The 19,540-nt window shown below is 40.7% G+C and overlaps 9 protein-coding genes across 9 annotated transcripts; 4 read left to right on the forward strand and 5 right to left on the reverse strand.

Moving 5' to 3' along the window:
• Positions 1-1,516: 1,516 nt before the first annotated feature.
• Bfra_006212 (putative fad- protein) lies at positions 1,517-3,333 on the forward strand (the record flags this gene model as incomplete). Its single annotated transcript, XM_037336585.1, has 4 exons — positions 1,517-1,606; positions 1,714-1,922; positions 1,973-2,234; positions 2,419-3,333. The coding sequence occupies 4 exons, from the start codon at positions 1,517-1,519 to the stop codon at positions 3,331-3,333; spliced, it is 1,476 nt and encodes a 491-aa protein (XP_037197951.1).
• A 2,328-nt stretch (positions 3,334-5,661) lies between these two features.
• On the reverse strand, positions 5,662-6,102 carry Bfra_006213 (putative nitrosoguanidine resistance protein; the record flags this gene model as incomplete). The annotated part of the gene is made up of 2 exons (XM_037336586.1): positions 5,662-5,794; positions 5,822-6,102. The coding sequence occupies 2 exons, from the start codon at positions 6,100-6,102 to the stop codon at positions 5,662-5,664; spliced, it is 414 nt and encodes a 137-aa protein (XP_037197952.1).
• On the reverse strand, positions 6,103-6,991 carry Bfra_006214 (putative nitrosoguanidine resistance protein; the record flags this gene model as incomplete). Its single annotated transcript, XM_037336587.1, has 2 exons — positions 6,103-6,523; positions 6,684-6,991. 2 exons carry the CDS (start codon positions 6,989-6,991, stop codon positions 6,103-6,105), a joined length of 729 nt encoding a protein of 242 aa, XP_037197953.1.
• A 439-nt stretch (positions 6,992-7,430) lies between these two features.
• On the reverse strand, positions 7,431-8,046 carry Bfra_006215 (putative cytochrome p450 protein; the record flags this gene model as incomplete). Its single annotated transcript, XM_037336588.1, has 3 exons — positions 7,431-7,705; positions 7,776-7,935; positions 7,966-8,046. The coding sequence occupies 3 exons, from the start codon at positions 8,044-8,046 to the stop codon at positions 7,431-7,433; spliced, it is 516 nt and encodes a 171-aa protein (XP_037197954.1).
• A 689-nt stretch (positions 8,047-8,735) lies between these two features.
• On the forward strand, positions 8,736-10,236 carry Bfra_006216 (uncharacterized protein; the record flags this gene model as incomplete). Its single annotated transcript, XM_037336589.1, has 3 exons — positions 8,736-8,917; positions 8,969-9,202; positions 9,267-10,236. 3 exons carry the CDS (start codon positions 8,736-8,738, stop codon positions 10,234-10,236), a joined length of 1,386 nt encoding a protein of 461 aa, XP_037197955.1.
• Positions 10,237-10,819: 583 nt separating this feature from the next.
• Positions 10,820-12,360, reverse strand: Bfra_006217 (putative mfs transporter protein; the record flags this gene model as incomplete). The annotated part of the gene is made up of 5 exons (XM_037336590.1): positions 10,820-10,947; positions 11,003-11,175; positions 11,380-11,509; positions 11,554-11,736; positions 11,790-12,360. The coding sequence occupies 5 exons, from the start codon at positions 12,358-12,360 to the stop codon at positions 10,820-10,822; spliced, it is 1,185 nt and encodes a 394-aa protein (XP_037197956.1).
• Positions 12,361-13,258: 898 nt separating this feature from the next.
• Positions 13,259-14,224, forward strand: Bfra_006218 (putative taurine catabolism dioxygenase protein; the record flags this gene model as incomplete). Its single annotated transcript, XM_037336591.1, has 2 exons — positions 13,259-13,334; positions 13,395-14,224. 2 exons carry the CDS (start codon positions 13,259-13,261, stop codon positions 14,222-14,224), a joined length of 906 nt encoding a protein of 301 aa, XP_037197957.1.
• Positions 14,225-15,749: 1,525 nt separating this feature from the next.
• Positions 15,750-17,400, reverse strand: Bfra_006219 (uncharacterized protein; the record flags this gene model as incomplete). The annotated part of the gene is made up of 3 exons (XM_037336592.1): positions 15,750-16,649; positions 16,714-16,962; positions 17,047-17,400. 3 exons carry the CDS (start codon positions 17,398-17,400, stop codon positions 15,750-15,752), a joined length of 1,503 nt encoding a protein of 500 aa, XP_037197958.1.
• Positions 17,401-18,833: 1,433 nt separating this feature from the next.
• Bfra_006220 (putative prefoldin subunit 4 protein) lies at positions 18,834-19,463 on the forward strand (the record flags this gene model as incomplete). Its single annotated transcript, XM_037336593.1, has 4 exons — positions 18,834-18,848; positions 18,908-19,042; positions 19,133-19,200; positions 19,271-19,463. The coding sequence occupies 4 exons, from the start codon at positions 18,834-18,836 to the stop codon at positions 19,461-19,463; spliced, it is 411 nt and encodes a 136-aa protein (XP_037197959.1).
• Positions 19,464-19,540: the final 77 nt, after the last annotated feature.

Below are 19,540 nucleotides of genomic sequence, written 5' to 3' on the forward strand. Positions count from 1 at the left end.
TAAATCTCTTTCTAATCTGTTCATTCTTTCGAAATAAAGCTCTTTTTTGTTTTCTTTATTTTACAGCTGTTTTCGTATTTAATGGTCGTTTTCGGATTGATAGTCGTTTTCGGATTGATAGTCGTTTTCGGATTAATGGTTGCTTTCGTAAGCTTATAAGCAATGATCATATGATCTGATTATATAATAGGCTAATATCAGATTGAATGCCTTTAAAAAGATATATATATTATATTATTTTTTAATTAAAACAATAGTATTAAATAGACTTAGTAAGATATATATACAAAGTATATAGAATAAAAAGATATTATAATTTTGTTTACGCTCTTTATATAAAGAGGGATTACTAATCTATATATCTATCTGTATATAGTTGAAGTAAATTTTAAAACCCCCTAATCAATCAATTTTAGCGCCGAGTACAAAGTTGAATAAATACTAAACTCTAGGTGTTTCAGAGACAGCCAAATCTGCCTAATACTCTCCCCTCCCTGGGTTTGAAGGCAAAAAGGTGGCTGTGACAGAAGGAAAGTGGAGACTGAAGGGAGTGCTTTCCTGTATGTTAGTAATTAAGTGGAGTATAAAAAGATCATCTCCTCTAGTACCCCTTTATCCACCCACGTAAGCAATGTATCTTCTGTGGCACCTGCTTAATTCTCTGTGTTAAACCCGGGGGGGAACCAATTGAAAAAAGCGGACCACTAAACTTTATTTCAATAACCTTACCACTTTTAATCCGAACAATCCGGGCTTTATAATTGGGACTGATGTTGTATGGTAAAGGATTCGAATTGCTTGATAATGTAGTAATACAGTGAAGATTACACAGCTACAGATTTGTGAAGAATTGAGTACAGTCGATTACCACCGGCAATGCTTAGGGCACCAGACGTATATCATAGGAATAAATTTGATCATAACAAGCAAGCTTTAATCTTTTTGAAGCTAAAGACTTGTTTTATAGGGATTTTAAAAACACTTATGTATATAATTTAATATTATTGAGGTATAAGGGATAATCAGATTAACTTTCTTCTTCTTGTAATACTCTGTAATTCACCGCAAGATTGATAGCGTCTCCCTCCTGTAGGTACTAAGATTCAGGCTGTTAGGCTGCACAATCGGTTTACCAAGCACTATTATCCTAAAAACCTTTACTTGCAAGGCTGAGAAGTCCAGAGGGTATCTATCCATTACGACAACGGCAATGCTGTTCCTATTCCTTTTCAAACTAGGGCGGTAAAGATCAAGATTCAGGGCAGTGAACAAGGATGCAAGACAATCGCATGAGCTGCGTTATTACGAGCTGTCGGTGAGGTACTAGTGACATGATTTTCGGTCGTATTCGGTGCGAATGCGAACTCTATATCGAGATACAAACCGATGCACTACAGTCGTCTTAATCTCCTTTTTACAAGAATTCCTAGTATATAACAGAGAAAAGGCGGCTCATCCTCAAAACCCATAGTTCTCCTTTACAAGATCGACTGCGTTCTTTAGAATAATCTTAACCATGAGAAACTATTGCCTAACTACTACAGCACTCCTTGCCACTCAGGTGCTCGCCTCAATCAATGGAGGGTTAACAAATGAGACAACTTGCGTATGATTCTCAGCTCCATAGTCCAACTGCCTTTTTATTACGCCGCAGTTTACACCACAGTTCTCATCGGAAATTTCGCTGACAAACATTAGTGCAACATTCTCCAGAGTCAACTTGGCGGGAAAGTTTTCATCCGTGACAATATCAATCTCACCACCGTCATAGAGAATTACTGGTCAGCCCAGCCACAAGAGCAGAATCCGGCCTGTGTCGTTCTGCCCACGACTTCAGCAGACGTCTCAACAGCTGTGCAGATCTTGAGCATGGGACTAAAACACGGCCTGAGCAATTGCCACTTTGCTATTCGCAGCGGAGGGTTAGTTAGACATCAACTAAAAGACTCTGAAGCTGACCAAACACCGGTAGACATACACCCGATGCAAATATCAATAATATTGATGATGGGGTCACCTTGGACCTCCAGAATCTGAATGTTGTGCAGCCAAATGCCGCGAAGACCCTAGTGGCCGTTGGCCCTGGGAACCGGTGGTCTGATGTTTACACAGTCCTGGATCCTTTGAACCTAACTGTTGCTGGCGGTCGCTCTGAAACTGTAGGTGTTGGCGGACTATTGCTAAGTGGTAAGATTTTTGCTGTTCAGACTTGCCTTGTGAAATTTTCTAAAAATGTGAAATAGGCGGCATGTCGTTCTGGTCAGCTCAACATGGTATGGCTTGGTAAGTCGTTCACTTGTATAATCTCTTTTTCGATACTGATAATTCGAGTAGTGATAATGTCTATAACTACGAGGTATATAACACGCTTGCTAAACATTCACGATACCGCCAAGATATGTTCTAACGTGGGTCTAGATTGTGCTAGCCAATGGCTCAATCGTTAATGCTAATGCGACTTCCCACCCGAGTCTATATCGAGCGTTAAAGGGAGGCTCAAATAACTTTGGAGTCGTCACTCGCTTTGATCTACGAGCCATCGAAACCGGGCTCTTCTGGGGAGGCCTCGCATCATATAATAGTTCGTCACTTCCCGCGCTCGTCAAGGCATATACAGAGTTTAGCAAAAGCGAGAACTACGATCCAGCTTCTCAAATTACACTTCTTCACGGAATTTATCATAATACAAGCATCGTTATGATGCATCAACATTACACGAAGTCGATCGTCTCACCACCCGAGGCTGTCTTTGCCAAATTCGGCGGAGACACGACGAACACTTTTCGAGTTGACAGCCTTCTGAACTTCACTATTGAGTTGGCCGCACCAACAGACAACGGCACTGTTAGAAAGGCTTTTGCCACCACGACATTCAAGAACAACGCCAAAAACTTACAAGGGTTTGTAGACATGTGCAACGCTACCATAGCCAGCCTTATATCTATTCCCGAGCTACAGTTCACCTCAAGCTACCAGCCCTTTGGACAGTACATCAGCTCTCATGCAAAAGATACTGGAGGCAATCTTCTCGGTCTAGATGCAAGCGATGGTGATAGAGTGTTGGTTGGCCTAACAGTACAGTGGCAAGGCGCTGAAAATGACGACATAATGACTAGCGCTATACAGCAGCTCATCAAGGATGGAAACGAGCTAGCAGTCAGTTTGGGCGCTGATGATGATTATATATTCATGAATTATGCATCCAAATGGCAGGATGTATATGGTGGGGTTGGTTCGGCTAATTTAGAGGAGCTCAGGAGGGTCAGCCTGAAATACGACCCGATGCAAGTGTTTCAAAAAGGAGTTCCGGGAGGGTTCAAATTATTTAACTGAGGAGTCCGCGTAAAACCAGTATAAACTGGATCCCGGGGCTTATGGGTTAGATTATAAGTAGAGAGTTTCACTATCAGAGTTCGGCATTCAAATTGTAATAGTGATCTCCCCTTTATTGTCTTCATTTCTCACTTCTCACTCTATACATATACACAAATCATGACGTTCGGGTTCGGGCTCGGGTTCGGCTGGCTGGAACAACTTGTGACACTTTGCCTTAAGAGAACTACATTAGCAGGGTACATTTTATCCTTGAAATCTACAACTATAGAATAGGAAGCGTAGCGCTCGTAGAGCGCTCATTTACACTAGCTATGTGCACGTGAGCGATTGAATTACAATTGAGTCCAATCCGCGATAGAAACGACTACGCGTAGCTATTCATAAATTCTATCAATCTTAAATTCCCCAAAATAACGAATCAATAATACTCCCTACAAAGACATAAACTTAACCCCCCTCAATAAGATATCACTCCTTACTATTACTCTATTATCGATATCAACAATATTGTGTTCGATATCTTTTACAAATCTTCTAAAAATATTTTCATTATATTAATGTCCAATTCTCGATTTAAATATATCATAAGTAGGTGATATAGAAATCTAATAATAAAAAAGTAAGATTTTTAAAGTCTATATAATTATAAAGAATCGAGTACAACTAGTTACCACTATAATGCCCCACGTGCCTCGCCTAATTTCCGTTTCTTCGAGACTATTAAGGCTAATAACAATTATTTTATTAATACACTAAAATTAAAATTCTGCCTAAATGTTACGGAGGTACCCGCACTGTAACATAAATTATAAGATAAACCTAAGAATATAGTATCAAAATCTATTAAAATAGTATTAAAGAAATAATAGAATTAAAAAGTAATTAAAGATAATAATAACCAAATAAATAAACAATGATTAAAAAATATATATTTATCTTTTGTTAATATTTATTTTATAATAAGTATAGGAAGTATAGTAACTATAAATTAGCTAGTAAATCTAGATTAAATAATAAATATTAGTTATTTAGTAGTACGCTAAGACTAGCGCACCTGCGTACACAGATACATATATAGCCTCTCTATAGTATGAATGAGAACTTCGTCCTTCTTTCATACTATTCCCGTACTAAATAGGTTTCATTATAATATAGAGCTTCATATTTAAAACAATTATTAGTTTTATACTATGATTACAAGAATTACAATTGAATATAACCTTATTAAATTCCTATTTGAAGTTTAGTTTAAATCATTTTAAGAGATTTCTAAATACTTTTACATGACTCTAGAGGCAGCTCCCGTAATATTAAGTTAAAAGCATATATAGTAAAAGGATATATATTTCTAGTTAAATAGGTTATTTATTGTTATATCATTTTGTAACTCCTGTTTTATAATAAAATATTTCTTTTTTCAAATTATTAGTAAGCTAATATCTCTTTTTTCAATAAGTATTAGAATTTCTTTAATTCTTTTTAGTTTTTATATTTTATTCTTATTTATACAATTGCTATAAGTAAGTTTTAAAGTTTATTATTTTTATATAAAAACTTAATTAAGCAATAATATATAGATGGTTATAATACTCTTATAATATGAGTTGAAGTATAATAATATTACTATTATTACTGTTTTATTTAATAAAAAAAAGTAAGATATACTATAAATGATTTCTATAATAATACATAACGAGATTATACTTTGTATAATACAAACTTTTTCTTCAGGATTTGTATGAGCATATTATACAAATTATAGACTATTCTTTTGCGTCAGGCAGAATTCTAATTTTAGTGTATTGGCAAAATGGTTGTTATCGGCCTTGGTAGAGACTCAATTTCATGATTGCCTAAAGCTTGATTCATCAGAACTTCAATTTTTACTTCACCTTGCAAAAGATAGGAAAAGTTGTAGATAAGCAATCTTCCTACGGCATTCAGAATGCAAGATACTGAATTTCAATTTCAGCCTCTCAGCGAGGGCGGCGCAATAAGACTCGACAGGCTTTACTCATCTTCTGATCATGACTCAGATATTCACAGCGAGATTCTTATTATAATACTCTCTGAGCAGTCACTTTGATGCTGCATTTGTGATCCATTGATTGAAACGAAACCGGGGATTATGAAGTGCAGTTTAGTTGACCGGAAATAGAGTAGCTTGCCAGATTTTCCATAAGTGAAAGTACTTAATTTCAGGAAAATAAATTATGGTTAAAATTGCAAAAGTTCAGGTGGACTCAATGCTTGCATTAGTGCTGCGATGTATAGTGCTATTCCACTGTATAGAATATGTATTTCTAAAATGTTCATATAACTACACTATTGAACCCGCGATAGTCGTTTCGTTGTAGTTAGCTCCTGCTCTTCATCATGTAATGTGTTGTTGTCAGTCTTGCTTGCATCTTTCTGTATCTTTCCTAGTGCAATCAGCTCTGCTTCTGCGTGTCGATTCCTGTAAGATGAATCTCAGACTGCTAACTTTAATCCTACTACCTCCCGGGAAAAGAGAATGGGAAGCACTCTATACAACACATCTCCACATCCACTCTCGACTCGAATAACCAATGAGTAGAATTCGTGAGCAGGGAGAGCGTAAGCCCAGCGGTAGAAGCCTAGAATCAGCTCGAATGGATAAATTGTTGCTTCTACATTTATAATCGCCCACGGGAGGACAAAAAACGTAAGAAAGGATACAGGAATAAGAGCAGTAGCTGGATCCAGAATAAGGAAGTTGATATGCATATAAATCCAATATGACATCTATACAAGTGCGAGCTGACTCCCACTGACATCCCAGGACTCTCGGAAGGCCCAAATATAACCGGTCGTTGCAAGGGAGGCGATTAACGTGTACATAATCGAAATAACACGCCTCATCAAGCCAATTCGTGTAGAATTGGAACGGCCATAAATACAAAACTGATTCTTGATGCCATTCAATGCCATGAGGAAGAAAAACTGTTGAATAATAGGTAAGACTACGCTCACGGTATTAGACAAAACACGGGTGCCTTGTTCTGTTGGCTTGATGTTGATGTTAGATGCTTTTATAGGGTTTAAGAAGGGAAGAACTGCGTTTTCGTTGCTTGCGTTGAGTGACGAAATAGCTTGTGATCCGTTGAGAGTATGGTAAACTGAAGATACAGCATCAATAAGATTTCCAGATTTCCAGAGACATCGCCTAGCTGTACAGCCGGATATCGAGCGCCATTGTGAATATAGGTCAAGGTGTCACTCGAGTTGTGTGTACTCGCCGCAGAGCCACCACCCAGAGCCTGAGACAAACGACTCGAGGCTCCCGGTTGAGCAATGATAGCTCCCCAATAATCACCACGGCATACAGCTTTTTAACCTCAATTAGAAAGGGATATTTGGCAGTGGTATGGAATTGAAGGTCGGGAAATTCATCTCCATGGAACTGTTCGTATGCCACTGATAATGCTTCGCCAATGATACCTCCGTCATAGTCAACAGCCAAAATATTCAAGCTATGCGCCCGATAACCGCTTTTGAAAAGGATGCCGTACATGTACGACATCGTTGTGAAAAAGAGGAGGGTGATCATAATTCCAGACATGAGAATGCCTATGCCAAACGGCTTCCTCTTGCCGTTCCAGAATGGATCGCACCATAAAAGTCGCGATGCCATGCTGAGAAGAAGCGGTCTTGGTTTTAAATGAAACGCAATAGGATGCGTAGAGATGGAATGTAGAGATCAATGAGTCAAGAATTTTGAGTCAAGTAAACAGAGTATTTAACAACAAGAGAATCGCGGTTTAATCACACTTATATTCTTTCGACTCGAGGTCTGACATGACATATATAATTTGTACCTGGAATGCGGACATTGTAAGAATGATTGAATGTGGAGAATCTGTCTTTGTAAAGCATGGATGAATTGATTTCAGGGCGGCCTTGAATTCGGCTTTCTCTAGATGATCTGCTCTCGAGCTGCTCTGCTCTGGAAAATGGATAATAAATCTACGGAGCTTTGATTTAATAGTCCCTGATCAATTTTCTAGAACGCTAGAATAATCATGTCAAGCATTATGAACAAATTCTTAGCGTTCCTTGATTGTGTTGGTTACTTAGAGGGAACTAGCGGCCGCCCCCGCTCCGGCTACCCTGGCCTCTTTAATTGCTAACCTTACACCCTGAGCTCGGATATTCCCACTCTTGTGCATAGCATAGGCCGATATACCGATCATAGTGCCCGGAGAAACGACTTTGCCATCCACGACTGACCCATTATGACCTTCACCTAGTACGATGCACGGAAATCTAGTGGTTACTGGTATAGTCACTCGAAGAGCCTCGTGAACGGAAGCTGATTGATAGGGGATTGATTCCAGCTGGGCCAAGCCTAACATTGCATCAGGATCTCACAAGGCTTCCGCTAGAGCCTCCATAAATCCGCTCCACGCGGAGATTACATGCGATGTGCCAAATGCCAAAAGTCAACGTGAAAGCGGTAATCTCCGAATCGGCAATGAGAATGTCCATTACCTCTACAGCAACTTGTTTATCGTCCAACACGGCCTTCTCGTCGTCAAATATGACAAGTAGCTCGCGTTTCTCAGCCTTCTTGTAAGCCTAGTTGTTCGCCTTAGCCACGTGTATCACACTAAACAACCTTAGAGCTGCAAGCTCTTTACTCATTGTAGCGACCGCAGCCTTCGGAGTGCGGTCCCCAACTTTGCACATGATGAGCTGGTAGATCAAGTCCCACAGTCCCAGAGCAGCAGCACCGAGGGGCCACTAGGATTGGTGGTTCAAAATTATCATCACTTTTCTCGGTGAACATCGTGCTCCCGACGAAGGCATACTCAGTGATTGAGTCAACGGTGAGGCAGCTAAAAGCAGAACCAGCCTAAGTGCGATAATCTCTACCAGGTGCACTCAAGATTTCTAATTTCCTTCACAGTGGATCTACTTTGTCAGTTATCATACATTCCACCTTGCAATCAGTTGAAGTATAGTACATCGTACAATTGCTTCATTTGATCTGTTGTGCTCATGAGATTCGATCAATCAATAATACCATTAGCCGAAACAGAGCTGGCTGCCATGTCTTGAATCTTTATACGTAACAAAAAACATTAACTTATTGCTTTTTGTATTATGTAGTCCTACCACGGCTGAATGTTCCAATCAATATGATTCAAGGTAAGCGCCCCTCCCCCCCGAAAAACTGAGTCAGGTAAGAAGTACAATCAATTCAGTTGTCAATTGTCTCTCATTTATATCTCTTCACCATCCCAAAATTGATTTTGCACATTTTTGTCTTCATATTTAAGTGAGGTACCTTGTCATTTTTCGTGGTGTATAGCTTTTGCTTTGGCACAATTGATCGTAAAGTCTCGCAATTTTCGAAATTTAATATTTTCACAGTCATGGCTACAGGGACGTACTCATTGGCAGAAGTGCTGGCTGTTGCGGAAAATCATCCTTTCTACAATGAGAATATACTGTACCCAGCCGATTCAAAATCAGTCACGAAACTTCAGGAGTCCGCTTTCAGTAAAGAGAAGAAAGCAGATCTCGAAGAACAGCCATTGCTTGATAAAAAAACACTGTGTGTCATTTTTCCACCCGTTAATTGCATTTGGGAACTAATTTGGATTAGGTATAAATCAATTAAAAGACTCACTCATGATGTGGACCCGAGAAATACGTATCGTCATGGCTCATACATGAGTATTACTGGCGGTGGATCTGGCTCAATTCCAATGATGTTCGCCGTAGACGCGCATGAGAATCGTCGACAGCGGGCTCGGATGGGAGATTTGCTTAGAGTCTGTGGTGTTATTGAATCGAAAGACTTCGTGTTGTCTACTCACCTCGCTGGAGGATTTTATAGGTACCTCATTCTAGTCAATAAAGAGCTTTTTCTTACATATCCTTGAGAAACTGACAAATGCAAGATCACTGGATCTGGTAACAGAAATGATAGAAAATGCAGGAGGGACTATGCTTAGCGCCGGTGCTTACATGCCACCCGCCGAAGTTGCAAAATCTCTAGCTAACTACCATGTCAACGCTCTTACTGGCGACGGTAGCCAAGTTGTTCAGACTGTCCAACACATCTCCTTGATGGCGAAAGAGGATCGTGATCGTATCGTACTGAATAAGATCATCTACACCTCGGAGCCATTGACCGGTCCTCAACGCGTGTTTATAAAGTCTGTACTGGGTGATGTTGAGATTTTTTCTATAATGGGTAGTGCTGAAGCGGGTCCCTGGGCAATCAGCAGTCCAAAGTTGACTGGAGAGCAAGATGTCAAAGAAATTGCCACCGATTTTATCTTTGACACGAGAAGTATGTTACTCGAGATCTTCCACCCCTCCGTCAGTGATGGTATAGCTCCACTCGTTTGCCTTCCACAGGGAGAGAAAGGTCTCATGGTACAAACTTCGTTCCAAAGATTGCGCAACCCACTAGTACGCTATATCACCGGCGATATCGGCTCCGTTCATCCACTTCCGGATACTGCTTCTGCTGTAGTACCTGAGCTTGATCGGAAGTTCCTACGTATTATACGTATGCGAGGGCGTGATAATCGGTTCAGCTTTAAGTGGTATGGTTGTTATTTTGAGTTTCAGAGAATCGAAGCTTTCATGCAGAAAAAAGATAACGGTGTCCTGCAATGGCAAATCATATTGGATCGACTGGATGATACCCCACAGGCGACCCTGGAAATTCGCTTACTTCGATCACCTCCAAGAGATGGAGTTCTCTCCGCCCAATCTATAACGGAACGATTGCAGACCTTCTTTCTCATTACACCTGAAAATGAACATCTGGTACAAATTGTGTTTTTGGACAGTTTGGACGGGTTTGAGCGAAGCATTACCGCAGGAAAAGTAATCAAATTTGTGGACCGTTGGCACTGAACTATATTTCGCTATTGCGATAATGAGCTCATTTAACAATTGAGGTCACGAAGTTGCGAGTAGCTGGTAAACTTTGAATTCAGGATCTCGTATAGCAAAAATAATCCAAACCGATGATACCGTTGTTACTTGATGTGAGCTTGGATGATATGTTCTGATTCTTGAAGCCCTCTCTTTCCGATCATATTTACACGCGTACGATCATCATTAAGGGCTCTAAAATTGAGGTTGTTAGTACAAAGTATGAGATCAACCCATATGACAATGCTAATGTTTTACAAGATCCAGTCAAACCCGACAAAGACAGAAAGCGATCTGTTGTCCTGAGTTGGCGTGGGGTACACAAACAGGCTCATAATTATACCAAATTGGAGAGCATAATTAACATGATAGAAGTCGAGCAAAAGGTCTGGAACCTGTATTATATTGTATTGATTCAGATTGCATGTGTCAACCCAGACAGCAGTGTATTAAAGTACGTTTTGGTTAGGAAGCTTCCTCTCGCTTCATACTTAACTCTAGCTACTTTCGACTAGAATAGAGTGAACACAAAATTCGCGCAATTTCTTTATCATGCAAATAATTATTTCACCTCTTGTTCAAGCACATGTGTGCTTTTACTAATTTCTTCGTCAGACTCAAGTGGTTCGTATGTCTCTTTAGGCTCAAGAAATGTCAGAGCAAGAACGGCGATGATGAGATAAGAAAGACCTAACACCATTTTTCAGCGACTAAGAAAAGGCAAGTGAGTATAAGTATATCTTACTCCAGATCCAGTTCATATATGTGTATCCAATCAACGTCCTCAATGAACCACCTATAATAGGGCCAATCATCATCCCCAGAGTAGCACCAGCGTCAAGCATGGAAAATACACGCGATAAACTGCCTTGAGATCCAAAGGCGTCGGGTTCTGCTTCTGGAGTGCTTTTCCGGCAGCTAAAAAGCCTTTGTTATCATGATAGCCACATTATACAAGGACGTAACCGACGTACCAACCAACTCAACAGGTGCATTTCCGGATACAAATGGTCGCATGGTACCTATAACTATCATAGACGCTATGTAGATCATGCCACCTCCGCTTTTGCTCCCAGAAATACCTAAAATACCTAAAAATAATGCCTGAATAATAGAACAAACAACAGCGGGATTTCGGGCTCCAAGCCTGTCACGGGCCCAGCCGGCAATGGACCAATGAGAAGACCCGGAACGACAAGACCGATGAAAAGAAGACCAGCAATAGTCGGGCCCCATCCATATATTTCTTGAACTGCAGTGGCAAAGTGGCATTAAAACTCGTGGTAACGGTCGTACTGGTGATGGTAATTAGCAGACAGGTAAGAGCACGACCATCAGTTAGCATTATTCTCCAGAAACCCTTATCGTTACTGAATTTTCGTTCGCTCCCACGTGTAGAAACTGAACCTGTTCTCCGTGAATTGTCATCCAGAGATAAAGGAGCATTTGTATCCACAAGTTCGATCATGATTACACGTGCTAGAAGGTCGATGGTTAAAATCACAAGTGGATGGACCATGTCACCCAATAACCTGCAGCCTCTAGAAGTAAACCAGATACAGCAGGTCCAATAATTGTCCCCGTGTTAGCCAATGATGTCATCATGCCCAGCCCAAAACCTCGCTCGTTCTCCTCAAAGATGCTTGCGACTGTTGAAAAGCCAATGATCCACACGGCGGAGCCCGCAACTCCTTGCATTGCGCGGCCTATGATTAAAATTCCGACTGAATGAGCGACAGCAACCAGGCAAGTGCCGATGATGCACAATATAAGAGAAGATAACAACCAAGATTTGCGGTTTGGGCTCTTATCGGCAAAATGGCCAATTATAGGGCTAGAAAGCATAGCAAGCGCGCCGTGGAGGGCAAGCACGGCAGATGTGAACATCTGAGTTTGAGAGGGTCTATATGGAGACGCTCCCGAAGCATATAGCCCAAGATTGGGACTAGGAATCCATACAGAAAATTTTCTATTCAATATTAATATTTCCTTGAATGTGACAACAACAGGTCGGATAAACAAACCGGCGAACAACGCAATTGCGATAGTCAAGAGGATGAACCAATTAGACGAACGCCATTTATAACCCTTGGGTAAAGACATTTCGAAGTAACTGTTCGAAATCTATTTGAAAATAATCAGATAACGCATAGGGGATAACGGAAGTTGATGTTCTTGACAATAGACCAGTTCCATTGACCAGAACGCTACATACTTGTCGAACATCAAAGTCGGGTGCATTGTGGGTTACTACTTATAAATAAGACTCGATAATTGATAGTGCCCGGATATCACATTTCACAGCCGAAGAATGTATTGATGATGCATTGTGGTTGAAACAGATTCTGTACAACGTCAAAGCATATTGTACTCCAGATGAGTAAGTTGATTCACATGTGGATGAAAAACACAGGGCACAATAAGTATCGAGCAAGACATTACTGACGATACATGTGCTCACCACTTCCCGCTGTTTCTACTTACTGCATTAGTGGCTTCATTATTACTACCCTGACTCATATGTCTGAGTCATGCAAATTTCTTCGTTGGAACCATGCTGTCACGTGCCTGTTCAATATTAAGCTTAGGCTTGGAGGATTTGTACAAGCCTCGAGCTACTAATACATCATGTTAACAGCTGAAAACAGTGCATGTATCTTTCTGATGGACCGGAACAACCATTATGTCTTGGTGATTAATGGAGACCATGCTATTCCTTCCAAAAAGAAATTTTGAGTCATGAAGTGGATAGTATCATGTAACAAGATCTTCTAAATGATGGCTGGCTATATTCAATCCTAGCAACATCTCATTCACTTGACAACCTTTGTTGTGAAACGTTCAATAATTTGCAATTGATAATAAAATTGAGTTGGCAAATCGTCAGCATTAAAGATGATGAGTCGGTCCGTCTTTAAACATAATCAAAATGTGAACTATTCTCCCAGTGGCTACCTCGTATACTTAAACTTGTTGACGCAGTAGTTCTTGTTTTCACATCATGCACCGACTTCTTCGTGTTGGTCATACAGCAACACAGGCAACAGACAGCCATTTTGCCCGAGCCTCACCTATCAGTATGAATTGAATTTTCCCTCTTGATTCGCTTTTCATTTCGCAATACTAACTTGAGGAAGGACACCATGAAGTTTCGAGCCTCATCCCTTGGATTGAAGTTCCCCAGCCGGATTCAGCTTTTCAACCATCTCATTTGAGAGCCGTCCACGATGTTTTGGAAACGAGAGGGGTACTGCAATTGCAGTTAGGATTTCAGGATGAAAAAAGTACTTACCTCCAGAGCCTAATTCACAACCTCAACAAAAACCATAATCATGGTCTTCCGATCACCCATAGTGCCGAGCGGGGATGGTTTTGGGATGTTCGGCCCTCTGTAGGCAGTCTCCAAAATCATGGACATCAAGCCCGTTCAGAGACGATGTCTTGCTTTGACTGGCATACGGATTGCAGTTATGAAAGTCATCCACCTCGATATTTTGCGCTTCAAGTCCTTCAACCAGATCGCTACGGGGGTGGAACGTTATCGCTATTGGGCGTTGATCGGCTCCTCGCCTTACTTTCACCTCGCACACAGACGTGGCTCTCTAGCCCCAATTACATGATTGCCGTTCCTCCTGAATTCAATAAGAAAACCGGTGAACAGTGCATCGTGGGAAACTTACTGATGAGATCAGGAGGTGGTGGGAGTCAAATACGATTTCGGGAAGATATCACAACACCGTTGACTTTAGAGGCTGCTGCGGCATTGGAGGAACTGAAAAAGACACTTTTGGATAAACGAGTCCAAGAATGGACTCTTCATTTGACCCCCCAAAGTCTCCCCAGGGGATCGATCATTATGATGGATAATCGGCGCTGGCTACATTCACGAAATGAGGTTAAAGACCCCAATCGTCATCTCCGGCGAGTTCGATGGGATGCAAGTCCGTTTGGATCCTTGAAACCATAATGTTCTTGCTGTATTATTAATCCACTATTCTATCCTGGAATCTAAACTATTGAAGACAATTTGACAAGTTTCTCAACACTATTCATGTCTTCCTCGGACCCTTGAATCATGCTTCAGATTCACCAGTCCTTTCGTTTTCTTCAAACTCTCACTTGTCAAATTTAAATACCTCCAAAATATAACAATTAACATGTTTTTCTGCCTCGGTAGAGATTTTATAATAAAAAAATTGTAGCCCATCTTACTTCGTATATAATGATACGGTATAACAATAAGAGCAGTGATTAATAATAATATAATACAAAAATCGTATAAGAAAATATACAAAGAACGATGTACCGTTTCAAGGATGGCTCTCTATAGGGCAAGGCAAGAAAGTACAAACTAGAATATGAAGATATAGGGAGATCGATTGAATTAAGTATAGTGGCTGACTATAAGAAGAAGAACTCTGACCTATATCAGAGCTTCTGCTAGAGCGGATCTAAACCAAACCCCTCTGTTTTAGTACTACACGAACTATATCCTTTAATATATACCTCAAATATTAAGTATATAAAGTCCTGTATCCGGATCTTCAATAATTTAATTAGAATTTCTTATGAACTTTATACCTCTATCAATGTATTGAGGTGAAATGTATATATTTCAGTATAAAGGTGGGGTCCTCCAAGTATAAGTGGCCTAGTACTGTATTAAATTATATATCTTAAAGTAAGTTTGTAACAATTTGAAAGCCTTTTTATGAATTTGATGCCTTTGATTGTTATCGGCTGTATTGGTTCGAAAGATCGATAAAAAGCGGAAGAGGATAGGAAAGTAAAGCTCTGTTTATCTCAGCTATCTTACTACTACTTATTAATTCAAATAAAACCACTCATACTACTATGATATTATGAATAGCATTATATTCATCCAAGAGAAGTTTGAAATTCGAAATATATATAGTTCTCGGAATTTCAATATACTCTTAGGAAGCGGTTGATTGTTCTGTTTCGTACGCGTGTTTTGTCTTTAAACTTTTAATATCAAGTTTTACTAGCAGTAATCTAATTAAACCACTGGTGATCTGCTGCTTGTTTATCCTCAGCAGATTACGCAAGTAACAACTTAGCTACTCAAGATGGGTAGTTTATGTCATCACACTCTCCATAGCCTGTCTGCGACTAAACGGTAGTGACGTGGATTACAGTTATCTCTTGTGATTCCAAGGCTCAGCCGTGGAAAATTGTCAACGCGACTTCTGATGTTTCTCTCCTCGGAGCTGATTTCAATAAATCGACAATGCCATCAAATGGTTATGACTGGCGTATGAATTCAAATAGTCGCACCTTATCCCACACAGCAGAGTCTGGATTGAATGGAAGGTTGGCATTCATTCTTCCTATCTATATTTAATTCGCAGAGTCTTTTTGTTTATGAGGAGTTGGAATTTGTGCGAATAGTAGACAGTTTCTAGAACAAGCCGAACAGATTTCAGCGCTTTTATTGCTCCAATAATTGAGATATTGCATATATACAGGTGCTAAATGTCATCTTGAGAAATAACTGAGCTAATCCAAGATCCTCCAGTACTAATAGCACAGACTTTATCAGGACTGCTCCGCCATATCCCGAAACCGAGCAATTTTCCGTGTATGACAAAATATGTTCCGACAAGGGGATGCTGAACAAAAGTGCCAGATGATTCTAAAGCAAGGTTATACAGTCTTGGGTTGATGCGACGCTGTACTACACAGGTAACTCCAGAGACAATCTGACTGCTTCTTAGAAGCTGCAGTGCAGAAACCCATTCTTCAGGTGTAAATTCTTCACCAAACACGATTCCTGCTCCTTTGCCACTACGAATGGGCTTCAAGATAAAATCTGTCCGAAGGCTCGGAAATTCTTGTGCGAGACAAAAGATTCGTTCTAGTTCTTTTGATCCGGGAAGGAATGTATCCGCAATCCCTTGATCAAGAATCTGTGCCTGGGTCTGGGTTATTACACTGCGTGAAACCAGAGAACTTAATTCCTGCTTCAATATACCGAGCATTCGTTTGTCATGTGTAAGAAAGATTGATCTGAAATCATTGAAACAACGAAGACTGATTTGACACAACATTTCCGGCTCTAGGAGTAGTAGCTCCGATTGATGTAACTCAAGGCCGACTTGGTAAATTTCTTCCACGACTTCGCCCACATCGGTCCGCCAGGCCAAAGGTGAGGGCTCTTCATTCTTTCCCAACAGACAGCAAAGCTTGTATCCACTACCATCAGCGAGAGGGAAAAGCCTGAGCTGTGCTGGGGTGATGATCCTGGGTTTGAGGCCGAGCCGCTGTTGAACAACATGAAGGAACATATTAATATCCATCCCTAATTCTTTGCCCTTGAGAAGATGCAATGGAACTCCTGTCTGAAATAGACTGGTGATCCCATCAAGTATCTGCTTAATGTTAAAAAGCAATTCACTTGTCATTCGGTCCTTTGAGAATCTCAGAAGTCCTTACCTTTGTTGGATCTGCCGCATACCTCAATCCATTTCTTCCAATACCCATATCTTGCAAGCTTTCATATGCGATAGCTGACAGAATAAAACCATTGAAGGAGAAGCGCGCATTGATTTCCGTAATGCGATAATTTTCCACGGTCATACCATTCTCGTCAATCACATCCTCAACAAGGAAGTCTGGTCTCCACGAACCCCGACGGTCGCGGTATAACGGGATTTTATTGTCAGCAATTTGAGCTTCCATCCACTATTCAGAAGAGAGAGTAAATGTTAGAAAGCTGTGAGATGACTCAAAATCCTATTGGCTGGCATGGAAAGCTTGTCAACTCACGCGTAAAAGGTGTTCTTCTCGTGGTTCGAGTGGCATACGATCAGGAAAGTGCGCATCTTGGTCGGTCCACCATCTCTCGACAATATCCGTGATTGCTAGAACTAATGCCTGATGCAAGCCTTCTAGCTGTTTTTGGTGCTTATTGTTGATTAGAATCGGCCGGGGACACGCTTTCTGGTAGGTTTGCCCAGGCCATTTATGACTAGGACATCTCTGCAGTAAGCTGCTTTCAAACTTTGCTTGCTCTTGGACATAGGTACTTCCTTCGATGGGACACTCTTGAACAGACTGATGACTCTCAGCCTCTGGCCTGATGCGCACCTGTTGGAACAATTGAGAAGTTGGTCTCGTCATGTCAAAAGCAGGAATATGATCTGGGAAGAGAGAAAAATAAGTGTATCCTGAAGCTGTATGACTCTTTCGCAGATAATCCTTACTTTTGATTTTGATTTTGGAAAAGACTGTTACAAAACGGCGAGGAAAAGATATCATACATCAGTTAAAAAGCAGAACATAATACAACTTTTTAAGGTATTCCCATTATAAGTCATTCTAAATTAGCACCCGACCTACTAAATGAAAGACAGATGTGTGACGTTCAGCTACAAAGATTTCGCAAGCTTGAGACAATTCTTTCACAGAATAGAAGCTTGATGAGAACAGATCTAAGACAATGTTTTGAGACCTGTGTGCAGAGACATGATTCTCATCTCCGGCTATTATCAACTGTTGAAATTTTTGTTGAAATTTTCAATCAGACTTGTCGTTGAGGAATCGCGTTGCTGAAAATGCCGTCAACTATGCACATGTTTATACTTGTGAAATATTCCCTAGGGTTGGGCATTGTGGTATGGGGTGCGAAACGCTAATATCAAGTCAAGACTCATGGTCTGATCACGAACTGAAAGAAGTAACAACTGTCTAAAAAGAAACTGATGGAGAAGCAAATGGGATGATTAATTCTTGTTAAAGATTTGATGTTTCTTCTCATTCTCCACTAACATTCAATATCATGATTCACGCTTGCGGGTGTCGGGTGTCGGGTTCGGTCATACACTAGGCAACCTGATCAAGACAGCGCATGAACTAAAAACACAATTGACGTCCAAGCTGTCACTAGGTTATGATATCTCCAGTGTAAAATGGGCCAGGAACAAACCTATACAGTCTCAGGATACTTGACAGAAGGTTGGCGTACCTCAAGCGAAGCATTGCTTACAAAAAGCGAGACAGATCAACACAGAGACAGCGGCAGGGATAACAGAGCAAAGGGGTCCCAAAATTGAACCAACAACAACGGAACCCAGATACAAAAGAATGAGTAAAATTGAGAGACGAGATGCAAAACGATCATCAAGAGTCGCCGGTAGCTGATTCATACCGAGGTGATTGACGTTGGATGTGTCCATACCACTTGGTATGTTTTTTTGTTATTGAATAGTGCTGTCACTACCTATGTTTCATGGGCAATATTCTCAACATGACATAAAATCTGGACAAGTTACTGAGTAATAAGTATGCGATGTAGGCAAGGATAATAAAAGAGGCAGAAAAGTGAAGCGAATGGTATGGATAGATAAATTGATTGCATTGCTGTTGAAAATGCCAATGTTGACGCCTAAGGTTTAAGGTTCGCATTTGAGGCTGGCTGCGAGAGGCGCGTTCTTCCACCCTCCACCCCACCACGCTTGAAGGAAAGTGGGAAGGCTACCCGGTACCCTTTACCTATCGACAATTCACACTCAGATATCTCCCAGAATATTTTCCACAACATTACAACCGCAAACATGCAACGCCGTATGGTAATATTTCCTCATCATAAATTGTTTCCATGAGCACATCTTCTGACTTTATAGCTCAGTTATCAAAAGAAGACGAAGCAGCAGTTGGCGCAGATGAGGTCGAAGTAAGAAGAGAGGATCAAGACAAAATCAATCGGTTCAGTCGTTTACATCAACGGGAAATTGGACTGGAAGATGAGTTGAAGTCAAAACATGTCAGTACAGTCGAGTCTCGCGCGACCGCGACCAAAATACTGCGATTAGTAATCTGCGATGAATGCTTTTCTAATTCTCCTGTTATACAGAAAGAAAAGGAAGACCTCGACGACGTATCGGGGGAACTTGAGTTGGCAGATGAAGATGACATGATACCGTATGAAATGCCACCTCCCTTATTGACAGAATTACCATGCGTCGAAGCATACTGACTTGATATCTTGAAGTTACAAAATCGGAGATTCATTTATTTCATTACCACTACCCGAAGTCCAAGACCTCCTCACGAAGTCAACTGAGAACATTGAGGAGGAAGTAACAATGGTCGAAGAAAAGCTTAGCATAATTAGGGAGGAGATGACACAACTGAAGGTGGAATTATATGCTAGATTTGGTCGAAGTATCAATCTGGAAACATAGAGTATCGAAATAATCTTCATAGGAACATCCAAAGGATCCATCAAAGCTCCATCTACATATTCCACGCGGTGACCCAA

This window comes from Botrytis fragariae (assembly GCF_013461495.1).
Source record: "Botrytis fragariae strain BVB16 chromosome Unknown tig00000000, whole genome shotgun sequence".
Classification (NCBI taxonomy): domain Eukaryota; kingdom Fungi; phylum Ascomycota; class Leotiomycetes; order Helotiales; family Sclerotiniaceae; genus Botrytis; species Botrytis fragariae.